General features: G+C 38.8%; 1 protein-coding gene across 5 annotated transcripts in view; it reads left to right on the plus strand.

Moving 5' to 3' along the window:
• Positions 1-20015, plus strand: part of KIAA1549 (KIAA1549 ortholog) — a 164894-nt gene that overhangs the window by 110915 nt on the left and 33964 nt on the right. For all 5 annotated transcript variants that reach the window (XM_051784672.1, XM_051784671.1, XM_051784674.1 and 2 more), the window contains exons 8-10: positions 89-234; positions 7040-7217; positions 9370-9554. In XM_051784672.1, the coding sequence (XP_051640632.1) occupies positions 89-234; positions 7040-7217; positions 9370-9554 (509 nt within the window). The remainder of the gene's footprint in view (positions 1-88; positions 235-7039; positions 7218-9369; positions 9555-20015) is intronic.

Below are 20015 nucleotides of genomic sequence, written 5' to 3' on the forward strand. Positions count from 1 at the left end.
TGTCACAGGGCAACTCAAAGCCTGCAACAGAAGTTGCAGAAAAGACACCGAAAAGTTTTGCTAATTAATTTGTTTCTGTGCAATGTAGTTCTCCTGGGTGTCGTCGACCAGCGAATTCAGGAGGAAGTGTTTCGGGCTGAGATGGAGCGGAAACTTGCTCACCTGCTGAACGAGGCTTTGGTCAGAGGGCGGATATGGAGGCGAGCCAGCTTTGCAGGAAGCAACATTGTGCAGGTATTGAGAGCTCAGAATCAGAGGAAGAAATATAAAGGGTAATAAATTACTGAATAAGCTAATATTGTCCAGGTTTTGAGTTGAGAAATATAAGTCAAAAGCGTGTATCACATTTAGCTAGCTGATGATACTTGTGTCTTGCACCTAAAATATAGTTCTTATGAATACCTTGTTGTCTTTTAAGGTAAATATAGCAAATGTAAATAACTGATTATTGTAAACATCTACTAAAAATTTCTGATGACTTCTTAAAAACAACATTGAAAATTATTTTACCAAAATCCTATTTTAAAAAGTTTCTGTCTACTCTGACTTACCCAAGGTGCCTAGTGAAAGGAGATGGGATGGTCATCTGAAAGAAAGTACTCTGCTGGAACAGCTACTTCGCAGCTCTCTGTGGTGTTCTGGTAGTGGTGTAGAAATACAAAATAGAATCATGTGTAGCTTGATGCGGCAATAGAGTAGTATATTCTGCCCCTTAACTTCTTATTTGTCACAGGACTCCTGGTCACAGGGCTGGCTTTCAGATAAAAACAATTAATCATGTCAAATTTTGCACACGTGGCAACTTCTACTACCTGGATTCCAGTGCCGCTTTAGGGTTTTGTCACAGATGGAGTTATTCACATAAAGTCCAAGGAGACTTGGGTATTTTATTTTCAGTTTTTAATTCTGGCATGTGATGTTTCTAGTCAGTTCTACAAACCAAAAGCCAAAGTACTTTTTAATGACTCATCTTCTTAAAAATTACCTTTTCCAGCTAATTCATTGACAGTTGGTTTACCTTGCAGATGCCCTTCTAGTCGTTCAGACCTATTATCTTTATTTAGTTTAATTGTACAGTTTTTGCTACCACTTAAATCTCCAGATGTTGGGATATTCTTACTTTTGTTTTTCTGTCTCAGAAACATCTGTTTCTGTAATAGAGACTTTATTTTATTTTTCTTCTGTATGGCTTTGAATTGCTGTAAATAGATGTCTGCTGCAGGTCTTCTATTCCCAGCACCTCTTACTGCGCTTTGTTCTTTATGCCTTAGTCCTCCCTTTGCATATAAATTAAACAAATATTCCTTATGTTGCTAGGAAAGATAACCACAGCCTATAAAATGTGTATATTTAGATTACGATTTCATGATTTTAGATAATAAAGCTCAGGTAATTTATTTCTACGTGCACAAAATTACAGGCATATCTTTTTTAGCTGAAGAATAGTATTTGGGAAAGTGAAAAGACAGCATTTTCCTTTTGACTTTGTATTACTTGCTGGGACATAAAATGAGGGCTGCAGCTCATGTTCCAGTAAACAGTGTTGCTCATTTATGCCACTTAATTAGTGCAAAAAGTCTGCCAACTGCTGGCTTTGGGCAGAGGAAGATTGTCTTCATTACAATCAGCACATCTTGCCATCCCATGTAACACAGGGCTTCTCCAGGTGGTCGCAGCCCACACTTTTAAACAGGGTTAGAACCGTAATAAAGGAGATGTGGAAGAATGAAGGCTGAAGAGATACCTTGCTGCAAGGTGTCTGAGGTAGGTGTCCTGCTTTCCTGTAGGAGAACAGCAGGTACTGTCAGGTACTGTAGCATCCTGGGAGCTTACTTTGGCAGGATGTGTGGCAGGTGAGGCAGCCTTGGAGGCTGTTGCGTGCAGCTGGACTGATGTACCTGGTAGTGGGCTCCTGGGTAAAGGACAGTTTCTTTCAAGGATGTTTCTCTGTCACTTGAGGATCTGGTCCGTAGTCATTTGCCATAAACCTTTTACTGCTGCTAATTCTGTTCCTCATAGCCAAGTTTATAAGTTCTGTTTGAAGTGTGTTGTATTTTTGCATCTGTTTGTGTCTTCCGGGAGAACACTAGTATTTTGTACTTTATATGTATTTTGTGCTTTATATTTAGATTTTCCCACATATATTTCTTGCACACCATACAATGACTGCTATGATAGTAGAGCACAAGGAAGTGAAAATAAGAACAGAAGCTGCCAGCAACACCAAAGTGTTGGATAGTTTTATTAACAGGATGTGCATATATCCATTAAAGACTAGACTTATATTTTGCTTGTGTTGTGACCCTATAGACCAGAGTTTTTCCTGGGGTGATAGATATTTATAGTGTACTGAAATGTGACATTTCTAAGCTCTGTGGAAAATCAGGACTGCAGGTCAGGAGGTGAAGCAATTACTTGTGAATGTTACTGCAGGCATATTAGTTTCCTTTCACAGACTAAGGAAATAGAAGTGATACGTTGTGAGGTTTAGATTTCATTTCTAAAGGCATGAGTTAGTATCTAAGAATGTAAAAAAAATTGTGCTTTAAGTCTAGACACTCTGAATAAGATCTTTGGAGGGTGCCCAGATATCATCCTTTCCCCTCCTGTTTGCCTATCTGTGCTATTAACAGGTGGCATTCCATGATAAAAAGAGAAAAAAGCCTTTAACCATTACATAAAAAAAAACCTGAAGCCTCACACCTGATTTTATATATGAGATAGTTCCACTGATTTTTGTATGATGTGTATTAATATTTCACTTAGTAAGTCATACATATTTTCAGTGTGCATCTGCTGTTGCTGCAGATTTGAAGGCACATGCTTAGTGTGGTTTGCATTGCCTCTGCAGAGATTAAGACCTGTGCTATGTTTTGTCAATAGCTTACTGTAATAACTCGATTCTCATTAGTTTTTTTTAGGAATTAAATTACTTAATTGTAGTTTAAAAATACAGTAGGAGCTAATAAAAAAAAAATTAAGTAATTTTCCTTCATTTCAATGTGCTTGGTTTTTCAAACCTAGTAGAAGTGAAAAGATGATCCCAGTAAATGACAAAAGGAGCAATGTTCTGATTTAAGTAACATGTTAAGTAGTATGTTAGTTGCAATGTGTAAAGTAGTAGCTATGAGGGGACGTCATTGAGCTTTTCATTAAGGCAAAGTTTCATTCTGTTGTTTTTCTACTGACAACTTACATGTCTCTCCCAAGTGTGTAATCTGAGGAAAGCCCCAGTCTTGCTGTGAGTTTTTAGGTTTATAAATAAAGCTTTCGGGGACTGCTGCTGCTTCACCTTTTCCTCAGAGGCTTTTCACCCCTCCAGTCGCCACCCTGGGCAGCAACCAGCCCCTCTGTCAGGTTGCCCACAGCCTGTTCCTACCTCTGTGTGCTGTTCAGACCCCAACACAGCTCGATTTAATTGCCCAGACACTAAAATCCTATTTTTAGTAAGACAGAAAGCAGAATCTGTTTGATGATTTTTTTCCCCAAGGGGATGAATGTAGTGAAAAGAGGAAAATAACCCTCATGCATGCATTTTGGAGGTTGTGTGTGCATGTTTGCTTGTGTCTAAGTGGTGCTCATGCCTTTGAAACCCTGAAACAGTTCATCCAGGGGTTCCTTGCTCCTTGTGGATTGCTGACCAGGACATCTCACTGACTGACTGACCCCTGCGAACACCTTGGGAGCTTCCCTACCCCTTGGATTTCCCTGCTTTACATTACAAACTAGATTTGGTTACCAAGGCAACTCTGTTCACTAACCTATGATATTCACTTGAAAACACTTTTTAAATTAAATTTGCTGACACCTGAACACAGTTAAGCCTTTCCTCTATGGAGGTTAAATGCACATCTAGTATCAACAAAAGTAGTATCATTTATGTGCACAGAAGTTGAATTAGTATCTTCTTTTTTTCTTTTTTTCCTCCACTTTCTACCTCCCATGTATTGAAATTCTTCTGTCCTCCCTCCCTATGTCATCCCTCACTGCCAGAGCATAAATTTAAAATGTTTAAATGCTTCCTTACACATGGGCTGCTTTGCTGGATGCCTGGAAAATAATATTTCTGCTTGCATTCTTAGCACTCTCAAGGGTAGAGACAAAACCAGTCTGAAACTGTGCAAAGAGTGTAATTTGGAACTATATGCCACAAAACTTAATATACAGAAACTGTGTAAAATATAGGCACAGTGACTGTGTGCCTTAGTTCTGTGAGCATGCTTAAAACAGTTCAGATCCAGTGTGCCATTTTCTGTGTTGCAACTAACATAGAGGTTAGTTAAAACAATCAATTAAAAAAATCTAGTGAATGAGCGTGACAGAGATGAAAACTGAGGTACCCATAAAACTTTAAATGATGAGTTTAGTTCATAAATACTAACCTGTACCTCCACTGAGTTTCTTATAGCCATGTTCTCTATACTGTGCTGAAATACCTGCAGCTACTTCTTCCTGTCTCTGTTCTGGCTGTTCTTACCCATCTCTGTTCCTCAGCATGGGGAGCCATATGCTGTTGTTTTTAATTTTGTGTTAAAAATTGTATAGTTTCAATTGTGGCAACTTGCATTGGAAGCTTGTCCTTCTTATCCCCTGCCCTTTCTAAAGGCAACTGGGGAGAAGTTTCTTGTTAACCCATTCAGTCAGATTCTGATTGTTACCCAGTGTGTATAACACACGTAATCATAGTGCTTCTTGTGTGCTTCACAGGCACCATAAAATACATGACAATTCAGTTTAAGAATCTTCTAAATTTCTCTGATTCTCTAGCTTTGCTATGCACAGAGGGGTTTCATAAAATTACAATGAAGAACATGATTTTTCCCATGTGGCCTTTCAACTCCCTCACCCTCTGTGTGAGTTAAGTGCTGTTCAGAAAGGTTTCATCTGTGCTGAAAGCAAATACCGGTCCATACACCCTGCTGCTCTGTGCACTGAGGTTGGGCTGTGGCAACCCACTGAAGCAAAAATAATACGAAGCTGTGGACATTCGTTAACGAATTATATATTTGGGGTCCATGAAACCACTTCAGCCTTACAGCTGCTGAATGTGTGTTGAAACCTTATTTATTGATATTGTTTTGCTACCTTAAATTGCCTCTTAGCTGGTACAATAGTGAATAATATTCAGGATGAGCAGCAGTGTTGGTTAATGGGTCCTGTTAGCAGGTCTTGCTCTTTTTCAAATTTGCACATTTTTCTGCTCTATTTGTACACACTCTGTTTCTTACATCAGATGTGACAGACACTGAACAATATTCTTTGCTTTCAGTTGCTTTGTCCTGGAAGACTTTTATGACAATTGTGCTTTCTTTTTTTCCTTTTTTTTTTAATTTTCACTGCCTTTTTTATACATTTATAAACTGCTGTTACCATCCTGAAAAATGCTTTTTTAGGATATGTTGAGGTGGTGTCCCCAAAGACCAGAATATCATCCCTGTCAAGCTAGAACATTGCACTTCTTTCCTTCAACGTGATTGTTTAGTTGGAAACTAGGAAAGAAAACAATACAAAGCTATGCTTTTGTAAGCCTCAGACATGCAAACATTTGTGTGTTTGCTTTACTTGAAGCCTATGGGCAGTGTTTGAGATTAGAATTTATTAAATACGTACTTCATAGCAAAAAGGTAATTCTGAAAGAACCAAAATACATCCCTCTATTTGTGCCAATTACTTCTAGAGTTCTTAAAACTCTGTTTTACATAATAGAATACCTCCCACTATTTGTTTGGCCTGGTTCTTGTTTGAGCTCACCATTACGTGTAAATGATTAAAATGAGGAGAGTTGTCATATATAAAGATTTAATTTTACAGGAATTCAAAGTTATTTGATTCTCATATGCAATGTAGATGTTTGGTGGTTAGAGAGTATCTACAGGGCTTCCTCATAGCATGCATTCTTTTGATTATTAGTGTCTTTAGAACTAGGTAGGAAGAATTGCTTCCCACAGCATCAAATACATTCCTTCCTGAAGAAAGGTGGATGCCAGGGGGAGCGTTTGGAGGATGAAGGTGACTGTGCAAGTGCTTTTGTTGAGGCAGAGCAAACAGTTTTATTTGATGCTAACAGAATATTCGCTTGTGTGGCTGCTTAACGTTTGGAAAAACTTGAACAAAGAGGTGTGTGTGTTACAAATAACAAATCAAAGTCAAAGTAGGTATTTAGAGAAGGGGAAAAGTGCAGTCACACTATTCTTTTCAGTAGTTCCTACTAAGTGACAATTGCTAAAGGCAGTAGAGGCTTCCAGGGTGGCACAGTGTTGGCATCTTTAGAGAGAAAGCAGTTCTCTTGCTTATCAGATCTGTATGTTGTTATGAAACAAATGGTGGGGGGGAAAATTGAAATTTCAGATTTACCATAAAAATGTATTACACAAGGGATTACTTCCCTGGAAATTTTCCTTTCAGTTACAAAATAGGTATTTCTGTAAATTTCCCAGGATTCTGGAGCACTTGAGTAGTGCCTGTGTAATTAGGCTCTTATATATTATTCCAGCAATGTTGTCTTCCTCTGGATGACTTCCACTCAGAATCTTTTGTATAAGTACTAGGTGAAAGTATCCTGAATTTTAGTTTGGAAGCCAATTACTATTGCTTAATGTTAGCTCTGTTTGTCCAGTGTTGACTTGAGCTCTTCTCAGGTGGGAGAATAGTCAATGTTCCCTTTGCTGTATACAGTGTTTTGGAGCACTACACACAGCACATCTTCCCATCAGACTTCTCTGGATATTAACAATTTCCAAACTGTACTACTTCATAGCAGTTACATGGTTAGTATAATACCATATTATTTAGTGTCACAGATAAAGGGTTTTTCTTTAATAACAATTGTATTTCTACCTGATAAAAACAAGGTGCAATCGTTTTTATGCAGTGGGGTTTGCACACTGTGGCAAGACAAATACTTTGAAGAACTTTGCCAAGATGGCACCAGTATTTATTTTGAGATAAGGAAGGAAGAGGAGAGAGTATGGACTGAAAGACCATGGGAGCGCCAAATAAATACAACTTAAAATGTAAAAGCTTTCCAATTTCCTTTCAGATTGTGAATGTGTCGCGATTAGTTGGTGTTGATAACCCTGTGGAGCTGATATATTTCGTGGAAGACCAAGATGGAGAGAGACTGAGCGCTCTGAAGTGCTCAGACCTGATGAACAGAGTTGATATCCAGCGGGCTGCAATCATCCTTGGATACCGCATCGATGGCACCGTTGCACAGCGTAAGCCCTGTCAAAACCACACTGATGCCAGCAAAGACAAACAGGAAGGGTGACATTAGCTTTGTAGGTTATGGCACTGCACAGTGCCCACTGTTGCAGTGTTTTGTTCTTGGAATGCTGCAGCTTTGACACTCCTGAGAAAATAAATTTTAGCAGCCATGCAGTGAGCTATGAGGTGTCGCTTTGCTTCTTGAAGACTCTGCTGAGCTTGGGGCTGCAACAGGGTCCTTAAGTCAAGCCTCACTGTGTTCACTTTAGTGCTTGAGCTAGAAAAGTGCTGTGCTAACTAAAAGCCTTCTTGCCATTTTCATCTATTCCTGCTAGTCCAATATTTCTTTACAGTTTATCTTGCCCAGGAGCTTGCATAAACCTCAGCGTTGTGGGATGGGAGGGCATCTGTGTGAGATAGGTGTTTCCTTTAGCTGAGTAATAGCAGTGAAGTTTAGCACAAGTTGCTGGGTTTTTTTTGTCTGAATTACTTTTTCTGTGAGTGAAAAATGTACACTATTGCTGGTTGGGGCATTTATTTCCTGCATTGAATATGACTGACTTTATTTGTTTGCCCATAAGTAATATATAAGTAATGTGATCTTTTAATGAATATAATGTAGAAGTAATGTGATCTTTAACTAGATACACATCAGAATAAATATTACAGGTCATATAAAGTTACATAATGACTTTATTCAGGAGGCTTCAGTAAGTAGTGAGACAGAAGACTACTCAAAATTCCGCATTACAATTAGGAAAGAACACTTGAAGGTATTTTAAAACAGGAACAGACAAGTATGATCTGCAAAATACCTCATTGGTATGAATGCTTAATTACCTTTTTCATGCAATATGGAGGCATGAGTTACATTGTACCACAGGGTATTTTGCCAACAGAACAAGCATGTGTCTGATTTTTAAAATTCTCTGCGGAAAGAAAAGAAAGAAAATAGTAATAATTGCACCATCTGGATGTGTTTCTAAATTTTGTCCCTCATTAAAACAGTTGTGTACAGATTAGGTCAGTAGCTCATATACATCCGCTTAGTATCCATTAATGGACTATAATACTGGTTAGACAGAAATGCAAAAAGTTGCAAGAATAAATTCTCTTTACAAAAATGATATGTTGAACAAACTTCATGAAGTATTTATAGCTTATTGTGCATGTTGAAGCTTGTTATCTTTGACACGTCATTAGAAAGTTCTTCTAAGAGTCATAGAATCATAGAAGTCTTTAAATGCTTCTTATTGGAAGAAACTAGACAAAAAAGGTTATTTTTTAACAGAAAACATAATGTTGTAAATTAGCTGTCAGATGTATAAAATATAAGAATTATATGTTCCTTTAAGCTCTAGGTTCATCGTTAGAATGGCTTTTAGTAAAATAATATATACAAATAAATGCATATAAATACTCTTTTTAACTTGAAAACCTCATTTTTACAAGTGCAGCAGTTTGACTAGAAATGTTTTACTGCTCTGGTTTTTAGTTCCACATCTAACCACTATGCAAAATAGAGCAAATGAAAGTTTTGTCAGTTCTTCCAGTTTACTTTTTACAGGCATGACTTGTTTGATTACACTTTCCAGTAGTTTTGTTCTCTGTTTGGGGCTAAAGGATCTCACACACTGACAATGAAACAGGGAAAGGAAAAAAAGTAATGAAAAATGCAGAACTATACATGTTGAGGAGGAAGGTCTCACTGATTTCAAATTGATTGTGATTATTGATGGGGAAGGTAACAAAATGTATAAAGAGAAGAGGCAGCTGATAATACCGCTTAAAGCAGGAAACAGGCAAAAATGTTGGAAAGTCCATCTTACCTTTGTCAGCGGTAGTCTTTTTTTTTTTAGACCCATTTCATTGTGTCAGCTCAGCTTTGGGTTACAGAATAATGTGGCAGAAGTGCGTTTTCATTAGTATTTTAAGCACAGGTCTTCCGAAGGTAGGCCAGGACAATCAATCCACCTGCCCCATGCTTCCTGAGCATGACATACCTTAACATGTAAGTGGTGTGACATTTCCTGTGATGTGCAGCTGGTTTCTGATAAGTTCTTTAACTAGCATTTATAAGAACATAAAAATACATAACCTTGAAGCGTCCTCAGTTTAAAATATAACCACATAATACTGCTTGTCTTCCTTTTGACTTCACAGCTGTGGAGAAACTGAAGGAGTCCGCTTCAGAGTCACAGAACAGCAACCTGTGGATTATCGTTGGTGTGGCAGTCCCAGTTGCTGTGGTGCTCCTGATCGTTATTATTTTATACTGGAAACTTTGCCGAACAGACAAGCTGGAGTTTCAGCCAGACGCAATGAGCAACATTCAGCAACGACAGAAGGTAAAAGGGGAAGTTGTGCTGAGAGGAGCTTGGGCATTCTGAGCAGAAATGAATGTGAGACTCTAGGGAACACCTAGCATCCTTAAACAGGGTGTGTAAACACAGTTTCAGAGCATTCCAGTTTAGAGGTAAAAAAAAAAAAAGGAAGAAGTCCAATGATAGCTGAAGTCAAGAATCCCGTAGTGTTTTATTTATTCTCCTGAGTATATGATACTGCATTAGATAGATACATCCTTCTGAAATGTGGGCACTGAGGCTGAAAGGAACCTTTCTTTATCACTTCATTTCAAGGCTATGGCTAGGACTGAATAAGAGGAAACGTACTGAGTCTTGAATCGCTGACCTTGTTTTCCGCAGAGGGCTGAATTTTTCTGTGGAGAGCTTCTGCTAACCAAATTTGACAGCTGAAATGCAATATCTGTTATACCTCATGCTGTAACTAGAATTTGCTAGAACCTATCCTGATTGCTCCATGTTCTGCTCTTGTTGCCATTGTGAGAGCCTGTTGCAGGACTAGAACATGAATTAGTGGATCTGCACGTGACTGCATGTGTGAGTGTGTTGGACAGAGGGTTGGAGGACAGGGTTAGGATGGTGAGAAATTCAGTAGTCGGTCTTTTTCTTGCCCAAGACTGTAAATTAAAAAATTGTGATCCAGGATGTATTCAGTAAAAAGAGTGGAAAAGTTCCTGAAAGGTTACTTTCTTTTTATAACCAAAGAGAACTAGTCTGTGTGTCAGAAGTGCTTATTAGTGACTATACCTTCAGAGGCATTATTAAAGGCAAAATAATCTGCCTGTGCTAATCCTGTGGTACTGCAGTCGTGTTCTTGTACTGTCACCTCATGTTCAGTCGTACAGTTTTCTCCATAACAAGCCTTGTCTGTACACTGTGCTTTCTTTCAAGATAATTAATGATGTGAAAGATGAGAAAAGCAGAAAGCGGTTGTACTTCTAAAGCAGTCAGAACAAATCAATAGTAACTTCCACTTGTCTTGCGACTGCAGATTGTGTGTCAGAATAGAGGTTGGCAACAAGTGGTACCCTTTGATGAACTTCACCCCCTGGTACCTTGTTTCACCTGTGGTAATATGTAACACAGGTTTTTGATTGAAGAAGTTCCCCATGGTAGTTTTGGCTAATTTGAGAAGGGTCATCCAAAAGAGGCAGGAGAGGATCATTACCCTTGGTACACTTTCATCATGTACATTTTCAATACCTCTGCTGTCACAAGGGTTTTTTTGTAAGAAAGCAGTTGGGTTGCCTGTAAGGCCAGAAACATCTTTCACAGAATTGCTGTCTTTTAAGAAAATGGCTCAGTTGTTTTTCCCCACTGCTTCCACAATATTCTTCATCTTAATCATTCATGAGTCAGAAGCCTTGAGCTTGTTTATATGCAAGTCTCATTTTGGTTTGCCTAGGGAGCCTGTCACTTTGCCTTCTTTAGGGAAGTTGCTGTAAGCAAACTAGAAAGAACCAGTAAGGACATCTAGTTCAATCCTTGTGCCTGCCAGTGGAGGTAAATCAATAAGTGTCTTAAATTTTTATCGCTTTGCACATCAAACAACTGGTAGGATCTCTTTCACTAACCATTCCCTCCTTTGCCCAGAACAAAAGTAGTACTCTGGCTGCCTTAGTAGCAGGCTGTCTTTGGGATGTCTTCATGTCTTCAAACAGTGGGTTGGAATTCCAGGTCAGAATAGGACATATTTAACAACCACTGAAGACCCCCAGTCACAACAGCATACAAATTATTAGAGACATTTGGTCCGATCCTGCCCTCTAAAATTGTTGTGTATTTTATACTTGTATTAGGGTAAATGCAAAGAAATGATCAAAGGAGTATCATCATGTGGTCAGGGATTTAAGTCTGTAAATAAACTCAGTTTAAAAATGGACTCAGGATCTCCCTCACCACACCCACATTTATTTCCATTTCCAGAGCTTGACCTTGGTACTGAAGGAAAGTGAAGGCCTCCACTGCATCTGTAAATGGAAAGATATTTAGGTTAAAGATCTGGGGTTTTCTCTTGGAATCTATATTTCATTGGTAAAAAACATAAAGATGCATTTATAGTGTGCTAGCTCTTCTGACTTTCGTTAATAATTTTTAAAAAAATAATGTAGATATGGAAATGGAATATTTAAATATCAGAGTATTTTGTTAACCTATGTATGGCATATTCATACTGGAAATAGAAGACAGTACTTTTCAACCTTGTAATAAGTCTATAATGTGTGTTGATTGTAAGATAAGAAACAGACACTTTTCTTGTTCAGCTGAAATCGGATATCATGCTGCACTGGTGGATCTCTGGAGGTATCACCAGTCTTTCTTCAGTGTGTTTAATTAGCCATTTTGACATAGCGGATCAGTGGGCAGCATAATAATCCATTAGAATTCACAGTAGCAGCTGATAGCAAATTATGTCACCTGTGACTTAAAAACCTGGAACGGGGTTGGGAATGGGTCGAGGGGAATGCCGGTTTTCTTCATGCTGCTGAGAAAAGACTGGTGCCTCGAAACATCGAGAGAGGGAACCTCAGTAAATATATGGTAAATGGAGATTGCATAAGTAAGCCATAAGTTTTACAGCAGCTTTTTATTATTGTCTAGAATCACTCTTACAAAGTTGTCTTCTTCTCTTCAGAGAGATCATTTAAAGATGCTACAAATTTGCCTGGATTCTGTAGCCCCATATGTTTGTCATTCTTAGTCATAAGGTTTTTTTCTTCCTTCCTTTCACTTAATTGTTTCTTTCTGGATTTGAAACTTCTGCATTTTCCTGAAATATTTTGGTGTTTGCTCAGACAGTGTAAGTTTTAATCTTCTGCATGTAAAGATTTATTTTTACAGAGTAGGTATGATTTCTGTGTTCGTATGACTACCGTTAAAAGTAAGTCATAAGCTGCATAGCCTCACAGTCTGTCTTCTAATGAAGCAAACCAGTACTGTTATCTGCTGGCAGTAAGACCCTATGTGCCTTTTTGGGTATGCTCTGAGGGTATGGCTGCTTGGGTACACCTCAGTGAGGTAAAGATCACCAGGTATTTGTGTTACACAATTCAGTCATGCTGGCTAGCATATCATGCCAGCACAGCTATCTGGCTCTGGCCCCTTATCTGCTCTGTGAACCCCCCTTTAGAATATTTGGGTCACAGTCCCTCACTCTTGTTGGTCAGTAATAGCATATTTCCCACTTGAGCAGACACATCTCTGTCAAAAAATACTGAGATCCTGCGGTGACAAGTCCATAGCAGTACCCAGGATTGCATTGATATTTATGTGTAATGTCAGCCCTGAAGCTGGGCTTGAGTCCACATGTGCTGCTTGTCCCCACTCTCAAGGCCAGGTCATTCTCAAAGGTAATACAGATAATAGCAAAGGTAATGTTTCTTCTAAGGTGGTGGCATGGGCAGGGTAGACCGTTTGCAGCAAAGGTCTGTTCTGCAGGTTGGATGTACCACTCTACCAGTTTCTGTTCTCTCCATCTGGCCTTCTAGTGTCATTACAGGATTAGTGTCATGCAGACAGGATGGCACAAGGGTCCTGCTTAAAAGGGCTCATAATGTTCTCTTCTGCAAAGAATATAGAGAGGGAGCCTGAACTCAGAAAATATTAAGGGATATTTTACTTCTGATAGTCTCAGAAATCTGCTGCTTCAGTGAATATAAACATAAATACATAGGAGAGATGTGGGAACTGATGCTAGCAAAACCAGGTTTGATCATAAAGTAGTAAAAAATAAAGGATCTTGAAGAGACTCTGATTTGCTAATCTATCCCTCTGTGTCAAAGCAGGATTAACAATACCTGAAAAATATTAGGTTTCCTTTTTCATTCTGGAGATTAGATGGGAAAACATGCTTAGATGAAAGTTATTTGTATGCTTTTTAAAATGGGAGTTAGGGAAGCAGAGGAGAGAAGTAAATTTCTATGCAAAATTCATTGGTCTGTGCAAGGATAATTCTTTTAAAGAGATGGTACTAAGATATTTAAAGGGCACATCAAATATTCATGACTTGTTCTGGAAAACGTAGCATTCTACTGGAAATTCACCTTGATGTGAGCTGAGTTGTTGCACTGGATAAAGATGTCTTTGCCTTAGGAAGTAAAAAGATGCACAAGTGGCATTTTTAAATAACAGGATTTTCTCTCTTGCCATTACCTATATCTGCCACAACATTGTCCCAGCCTGAGCTTTTTTCCCTGCAAAGAAACTGTGCCTTTTGTGGGCAACTGAATTTTTGCCATGGGTTATTTTTCTTCAGGAAAAACTGGATAAATTTCTTCAGTGCCTAAACCATCATTTTGCTCTGTACTGGGCCTCTGATGGTTTTGTACAAAAACACTGTCAACTCCTTTCCTCTTCCCCAGGGAGCAAAAAAACATTTTATATGTTGTCTGTAATGGAAATAACATTATTTTATTGACAATATTATAGTCAGCAATATTATTTCTTTCTCTATGGACATCCAGAAATTAAAATGGAACCTGGTTCACTAGGGATTTCACCTTCCCTGCTGTGTAAAAGCATTTGAAGAAAAATGTCAAATCCCTTCCTAGGACTTCTCAAGAGATAGTTTCAGCTATAGACAGTTATTCAGGGAAAGGCTCCCTGCTCTAATGGCAAGAGCTGGACACCTATAGACAAGCTAATTGGCAGTTTGTTTAGAAGGTCTTGGATGTTCTGTAAATGCTGGGCATGCTGAAGTCACTGCCTTTGCAGTGCCAGCTTTTAGTGGCTCGCTCAGTTCCTTGTTTTTCTGAGGGCACATCCTAAAACCCTAGGGGGAAAATGCCTGCTTCTTCAGTCAGAAGTCACTCCTCTCTGGAGCTCTCTGCACGCCACTATTGTTTTTAGAGGCTGGACATGTCTTTCTGGCTCAGTGTCCCTCCTGTGTGGGAGGGACATGTGGGAGAGGTGGAGTGGGTTGGTCCCCACAAAGCCTTGGACAAAGCATACAGTACCACACCTTCTCCTTGAGCAGTAGCACAGGTAGTGCCAGAGCTGGAGGGCTGCCAGTTTGCATCCTGTGCCAGCAAAGCTCAGCTAATGTGTCATCATCACCTGGGGACAGTTACCAGCCCTTGTGTGTCTGCTCTAATCCACACTGCTCCTGACAGCCAGCCAGCCCTCCATGTGCTGCTCACAGTTACAGGTAATGAGTCATGCCTTCTGCAAGGAGTCTGAGACGCACTTCTGTGGATTTTTATATTTTTCCCCCAAGCAGGAATATCTGATATCGAAATATCATGTGTCAGGTGTAACTTTACACCTCTGAATTGAGAGTTTTGCTTATTATTGTGTATTCAGTAGACTGTCTCTTGGATGTTCCCAGGATCAGAGGCTAGCCCTGCTGGAGGCTAAATACTAGGCTTCTGCTCCTGATATAAAGAATTCTTGTGATGTTTTGACATCCTGTAATGCTTTTGTTCATCTGTATAATGTTGAGGCAACAGCTCTGCATTGCGGAAAAATTTCAGTCAAAAGAGACTCATGTTAAGAAAGGCAGCTGACACCAATCCTACAAAAACTACTTGAAAACTGACATGAGTTTATGCAAGAGATTCACGTCTGCCTACTGTTTGCATAACAAATATCATTCATTTCTAATAGCAACCTTGACTAACTCTCCAAGCTGTTGTCTTTTTTTGGGATGGCATACAGGTTCTGCATCAGAGTCAATAGCTGGATTTTAACAAGGAATGCAGTATTCAACATCTTAATTACGTCTCAACAATACATTTCTCTGGTGGCAATTCCTCTGAAAGAACTCTTTTGTAGTAACTCTTCTTCTGCAATGGGGATTAGCTATTCACAAATGGCAGAAATAAAATACCACACTTAGATATACTGCTTATGCCAATAGGTATAAAAAGTAAAATGTCTCCATCTGCCTTTTTACAAACATTTGAGTATCTGTCTTGAGATCAGACCAAAAGACCAGCTAGCCCAGATGCCAAAAGAAAAAGCATATAGAAGGGGAGATAGACAGGGCAAGTACACATGATGCCTTGCCTTGAGTAGCTCTTCAACCTTCAGTTATTTGTGTCTCGAGAATTTTCTCTAGAAGTGATGATATTTAGCAATCCTCAGTAGCTTTCTTTTCCATGAACTTGTTTGGTCCTTCTAAACCCATCTGAGTTGCTGACAGGGATTTCCACAGCATGTTACGGGAAGAACCATGTCATCTTGTTTCATCTTGCTTTTATCTTGTGATGGCCCCTCGTCCTTGCATTGGAGAGGACAGTGAACAACTGATTCCTGGTTTTCTTGTCCCTTCTTTTGAACTGGCCTTTGAACCTTTGAAAAATCTGAACATTTTCTAATTCTTTTTCATTGCTTTTGAGAGGGGGAGAGTAGAACTGAATAGGCTATTGAAAATGTAGGTGACCCATGGATTTATAGAGTGGCATTTATATGCTGGTTACTTTTGAGAAGGAGTTAAACAAAAATAATCCATTTTCAAGATACAGATGAGCATTATACCATCCCAAACGTAATTAACCTCTGAGACAAGATTAATACTGGGGAAATAAATTCTGTTTCTCATAATAAAAGATGGTAAGAGTAAGTCTACTGTAGAATTTAGCTGGTTTGGGAACAAGGAAATGCACCAACATTAAATCATTGTTGCCTAAGGTTTCAGTGTTGCTCCTCACTTGCAGTTTCATTTCAGTAAGCAAAATGTGTCTGCAGAATATATGAACGTACTTCTTTTGTGTGCATTAAACCCTTTCTAGGTATATAAATGTGTTTGACTCATTGAGCTCAAAAAATACCGCACAAAAAAATAAATTAAAATTGCTGACCTATGTTCTATCTTAGAAGTCTGTTAGCGCTTCTCTCATTATTTGCAGAGAGGATGTGTTTCTGGACTGTTGTAAATATGCTCTGTGCAGATGGTAAGAACCATGTTATGAATTCATTCTTTTACTTTGCAAGTTTAGAAAAGAATTCCCTTAATTTATACATTTTTTGTGTTGTGCTACCTTTCTTAGAGGTTGCAGTTGGGGTTGGAGTTGCATACCTAGCCTTAGAGGAGTAATTGTTTAACATAACTTATGGACAAAAGACTGCTGAAACTGAGGCACAGCAGTGACCTGTCTATCCTGCAAAGTTGCCAGTCTTTTTCTAACTTAATCCTGACACTTCCAACTAGTGTGCAAAGGAACCTCACCAAACCGTGATTAAGATAGTATCCACCCAGCGGCATTTCTGTCTGAGAAGAAAAGCTAAAACTCTGTGTGATTCAGAAACAAAATTCTGCCTGTTAGAGCAGTTATCTCAGCAGCCTGTGGGCATATATGTACTCGGAGTTATGGGCTTTCAACAACATGATCCCTCTTGTATTTTGTGAAATTTACTGAGCTGTCATGGTAATATTAGTGTGGCAGGAAGAAATGCACAAAGGAGAAGAAGAGGGATGATGAAAATCCGTGAGAAGAATGTGTCTTAAGAAGAACAGGTGTCTTGAGAATTTCAGGCTTTATAAAGTTTTGTAAGTTTGGGAGTTTCTTTATTTGTTTTTAATCCTACTCCAGCAGCAAAATTCCTGAGGTGGTATTTTTTGTGGGATTCCTGCTTCAGTTACTGTTTGTTTGGTGGTAAGCAGTAACACACACAGTTTTACCTTTTCTGAGGAGGGAAGGAGGACCAGAGGCTGTACACGAGCTTATTTTGGTTTTCCATGCCAGTGCTGTCTATACAATGTGCTACTTTTTCCCAACTTGATGGGAGAAGCCTGAGAAACTATAAGCATATTCCTTCTCCACAAGGACATGTTTGCTCAACTGCTTTACCTGTTCCCAGAAATGGTGACAGTTGCTGAAGTGCTGTTGGGATGACAAATTGTGAGACGTAATTTGTATAGGAGGTACTTGGTCCAAGATAAGAAAATGGGCAGCATTTTGTACATGCAACCTCTGTTTTGGCCCTCAGAACTCAAAATCCTCCTTCTGTTTGAGATGGGGCTTGCCATAGAGGGCACAGGCTGTAACTGCTGTCACGGGATGGTGTCCCACCTAAGGCGTAGCACAGTGACCTGCCATTGCGCATGCACTTCTTTTTACATACATACACCATTGTCAAGTGAAGGTGTTTAAATTAGAGACTTTTTTGGGTTTGGTCCTTAGAAGTTTTTCCTAAACCAGCAGCAGCGAAAGGACCCCTCTGCACATTTGTCAGTGGTACTTAGTGGGGTTTTTTTAGTATGCTAGGAAAGAGTTTGTGCTTATGGCACAAATGGGTTATGTCATATCCCGTTTCACAAAAGAGACAGTGCACAAAAAGACCTTGAGATATACAAATGAGTCTTTTTTTTCTAGTATTTTGGGGGTGGCTATGGAGTTGCAACTCACCTGTGTGATCTTCTAATATGCTTTTCCCATGAAAAAAGGTTTTTTGAGTATTTAATTCTGATATGCATTATTGTTACTGAATCACATGTATAATTTGTATGCATACTTTACAGGCAGTCCCTGGCTGTGATCACAAAGGGGTTTCTGTTGAAGGAGAGTGATGCAAACAAAAATACAGAGGTTATACTTAGGTACATAAGGAAGGATATGTAGGAACGATAATAGAAGAATAAAGCTGAATAGGAAAAGGAGACCATGAAAGGTGAACATGCCTCAATACTTCTAAATTCTTATTTCTTGGTAGGTGTTTTAAATATCTCATGGACCAGTGACTGTGAACAGGGATGAATGATGCTTGTGGGAGGAAGATGTAGGTGACTTCTTGGATGAGATAGATAGACACCTGGTGAAAAAAAGAGTTAAAATTAGGAGGATGCTACCAAGCACACGAGCAGCTGCAAATAATTGTACTTTCTGATGCATTGTGAGAGTAATGCAGTGAATTCACACTGCCCCATGCTATGGTGCCCTGGGAAGATGGAGAAGGGTTTGGTGGTGTGAGCACAGTTGGCAACGTTAAATAGGTCGAAGCTATCCTAAATCACACTGACTTACATCTTCAACCCACATTAATTTTAAGAACAGTGATTTTCATTATCTTGCTGTGTTTAAGCTAGTAAACTTGAAAACATTTTTTTTTTTCTGTAAAGCTTCATCCTGTAACATTCCATGTCCTATAATGATACTAAGGTCATAAGTCAGCAGGACTTACAGGGATTCCTATCCTGTTCATGGGTTATGTGCCAACAGTACAGTACATGCTTAGCTCCTTTGTTTCCTAAGAAATCTATTTTAGCAGCCTTTGCTCGATGCATCTGGGTCTACAAGGAACAGGGCAAGATCATGGTATAAAGTCAATAGAAAATTGTCTTAATACATTATTCTTCATATTATGTCCAAATTCAAATGCTGCTTGCAGGAACTACAGGGAGAATATTCAGTAAGTGTATTTCTTCCCTTCTGCTTTCTGCTGAAATTATTCACTGACCTGAATATGCAGTATTTGCTTTCTTGAGAAAACAGGCTGTTGACATTCCTGGTGTGTCTCTGCATCTAGCAAAACAATATATTGGCAACCATTTTGTATTTCTGTGACTTGAACAGCACTAAAATTATTATCTGCTTTTATAGAATAAGTCTTGACTGAGGTGCACAGATTTTGTAGGCTTCTACAAAAATTATTTGACTTCTCTGTGAATTGAGCTTCAAATACTGGTTTAGTTGTTGGGTTTCTTTTTTTATTCAGTATGTAACAATAGAATTAAAACACTGTCTTGACTTACCAATTTGAAATCATCTTCTTAGATTTCACAGGTTCTGCATTTGTATAATAACATAATTCCTTATGAATGCAGTAATTTAGATATGTTCATTTTGGTGGTAAACTTCAGAGTAGTTTATCTTTTCCCTTTCACAAATATATAAAGATAAATGAAAACCTCTAACAACTTACATTTACAACAAGGAATCTTTGCCAAGACTGGTTTTATGTAGTCTTGGGTAAAGGCACTTGAGGCTGATGAAAAGATGCTCATTTTCATCACCAGAGCAGGTAACAGTATCAGTACAACTTGTGCTCTTAAAAAGACACTGCATTCTTTTCTTGGTGGTGATTAATTTATGAGCACTAGATGACTGATCCACACATGGTATTCTGACTACCGGTCCCAAGATGAGCAGAGGTAATACAATCTGTTACACTTACATAACTTGATATAAAGGAAAGAAAGAATGCGGCAGGTGGCACACAAAATTTATAAGAAAATGTAGTAAACATCTTCAGTCTGTAATAACAATGTTCATATCACTGAGTCTTGGTGATCTGACCATCTAGTCTTGCAGAAAGCAGAGTTGTGTTTCACTGTCCTTCAGACACTTTTCACTGAAAATGTGGATTTTGGCTAGTATCAGTTCTCAGTTAAAAGTCATAATGTTGCTATGGTCTACGGGGAGAGGTATCAGAAGTGTAGATTGTTTCTTTAAGAAAACAAGGTGGCACTCTGTCAGCATTGTTTCCGTAGTAGTAATCCTATTAGTA

This window comes from Manacus candei, unplaced genomic scaffold, assembly GCF_025592945.1.
Source record: "Manacus candei isolate 608988 ecotype Guabito, Panama unplaced genomic scaffold, ASM2559294v1 h1tg000018l, whole genome shotgun sequence".
In the NCBI taxonomy this organism is placed as follows: Eukaryota; Metazoa; Chordata; class Aves; order Passeriformes; family Pipridae; genus Manacus; species Manacus candei.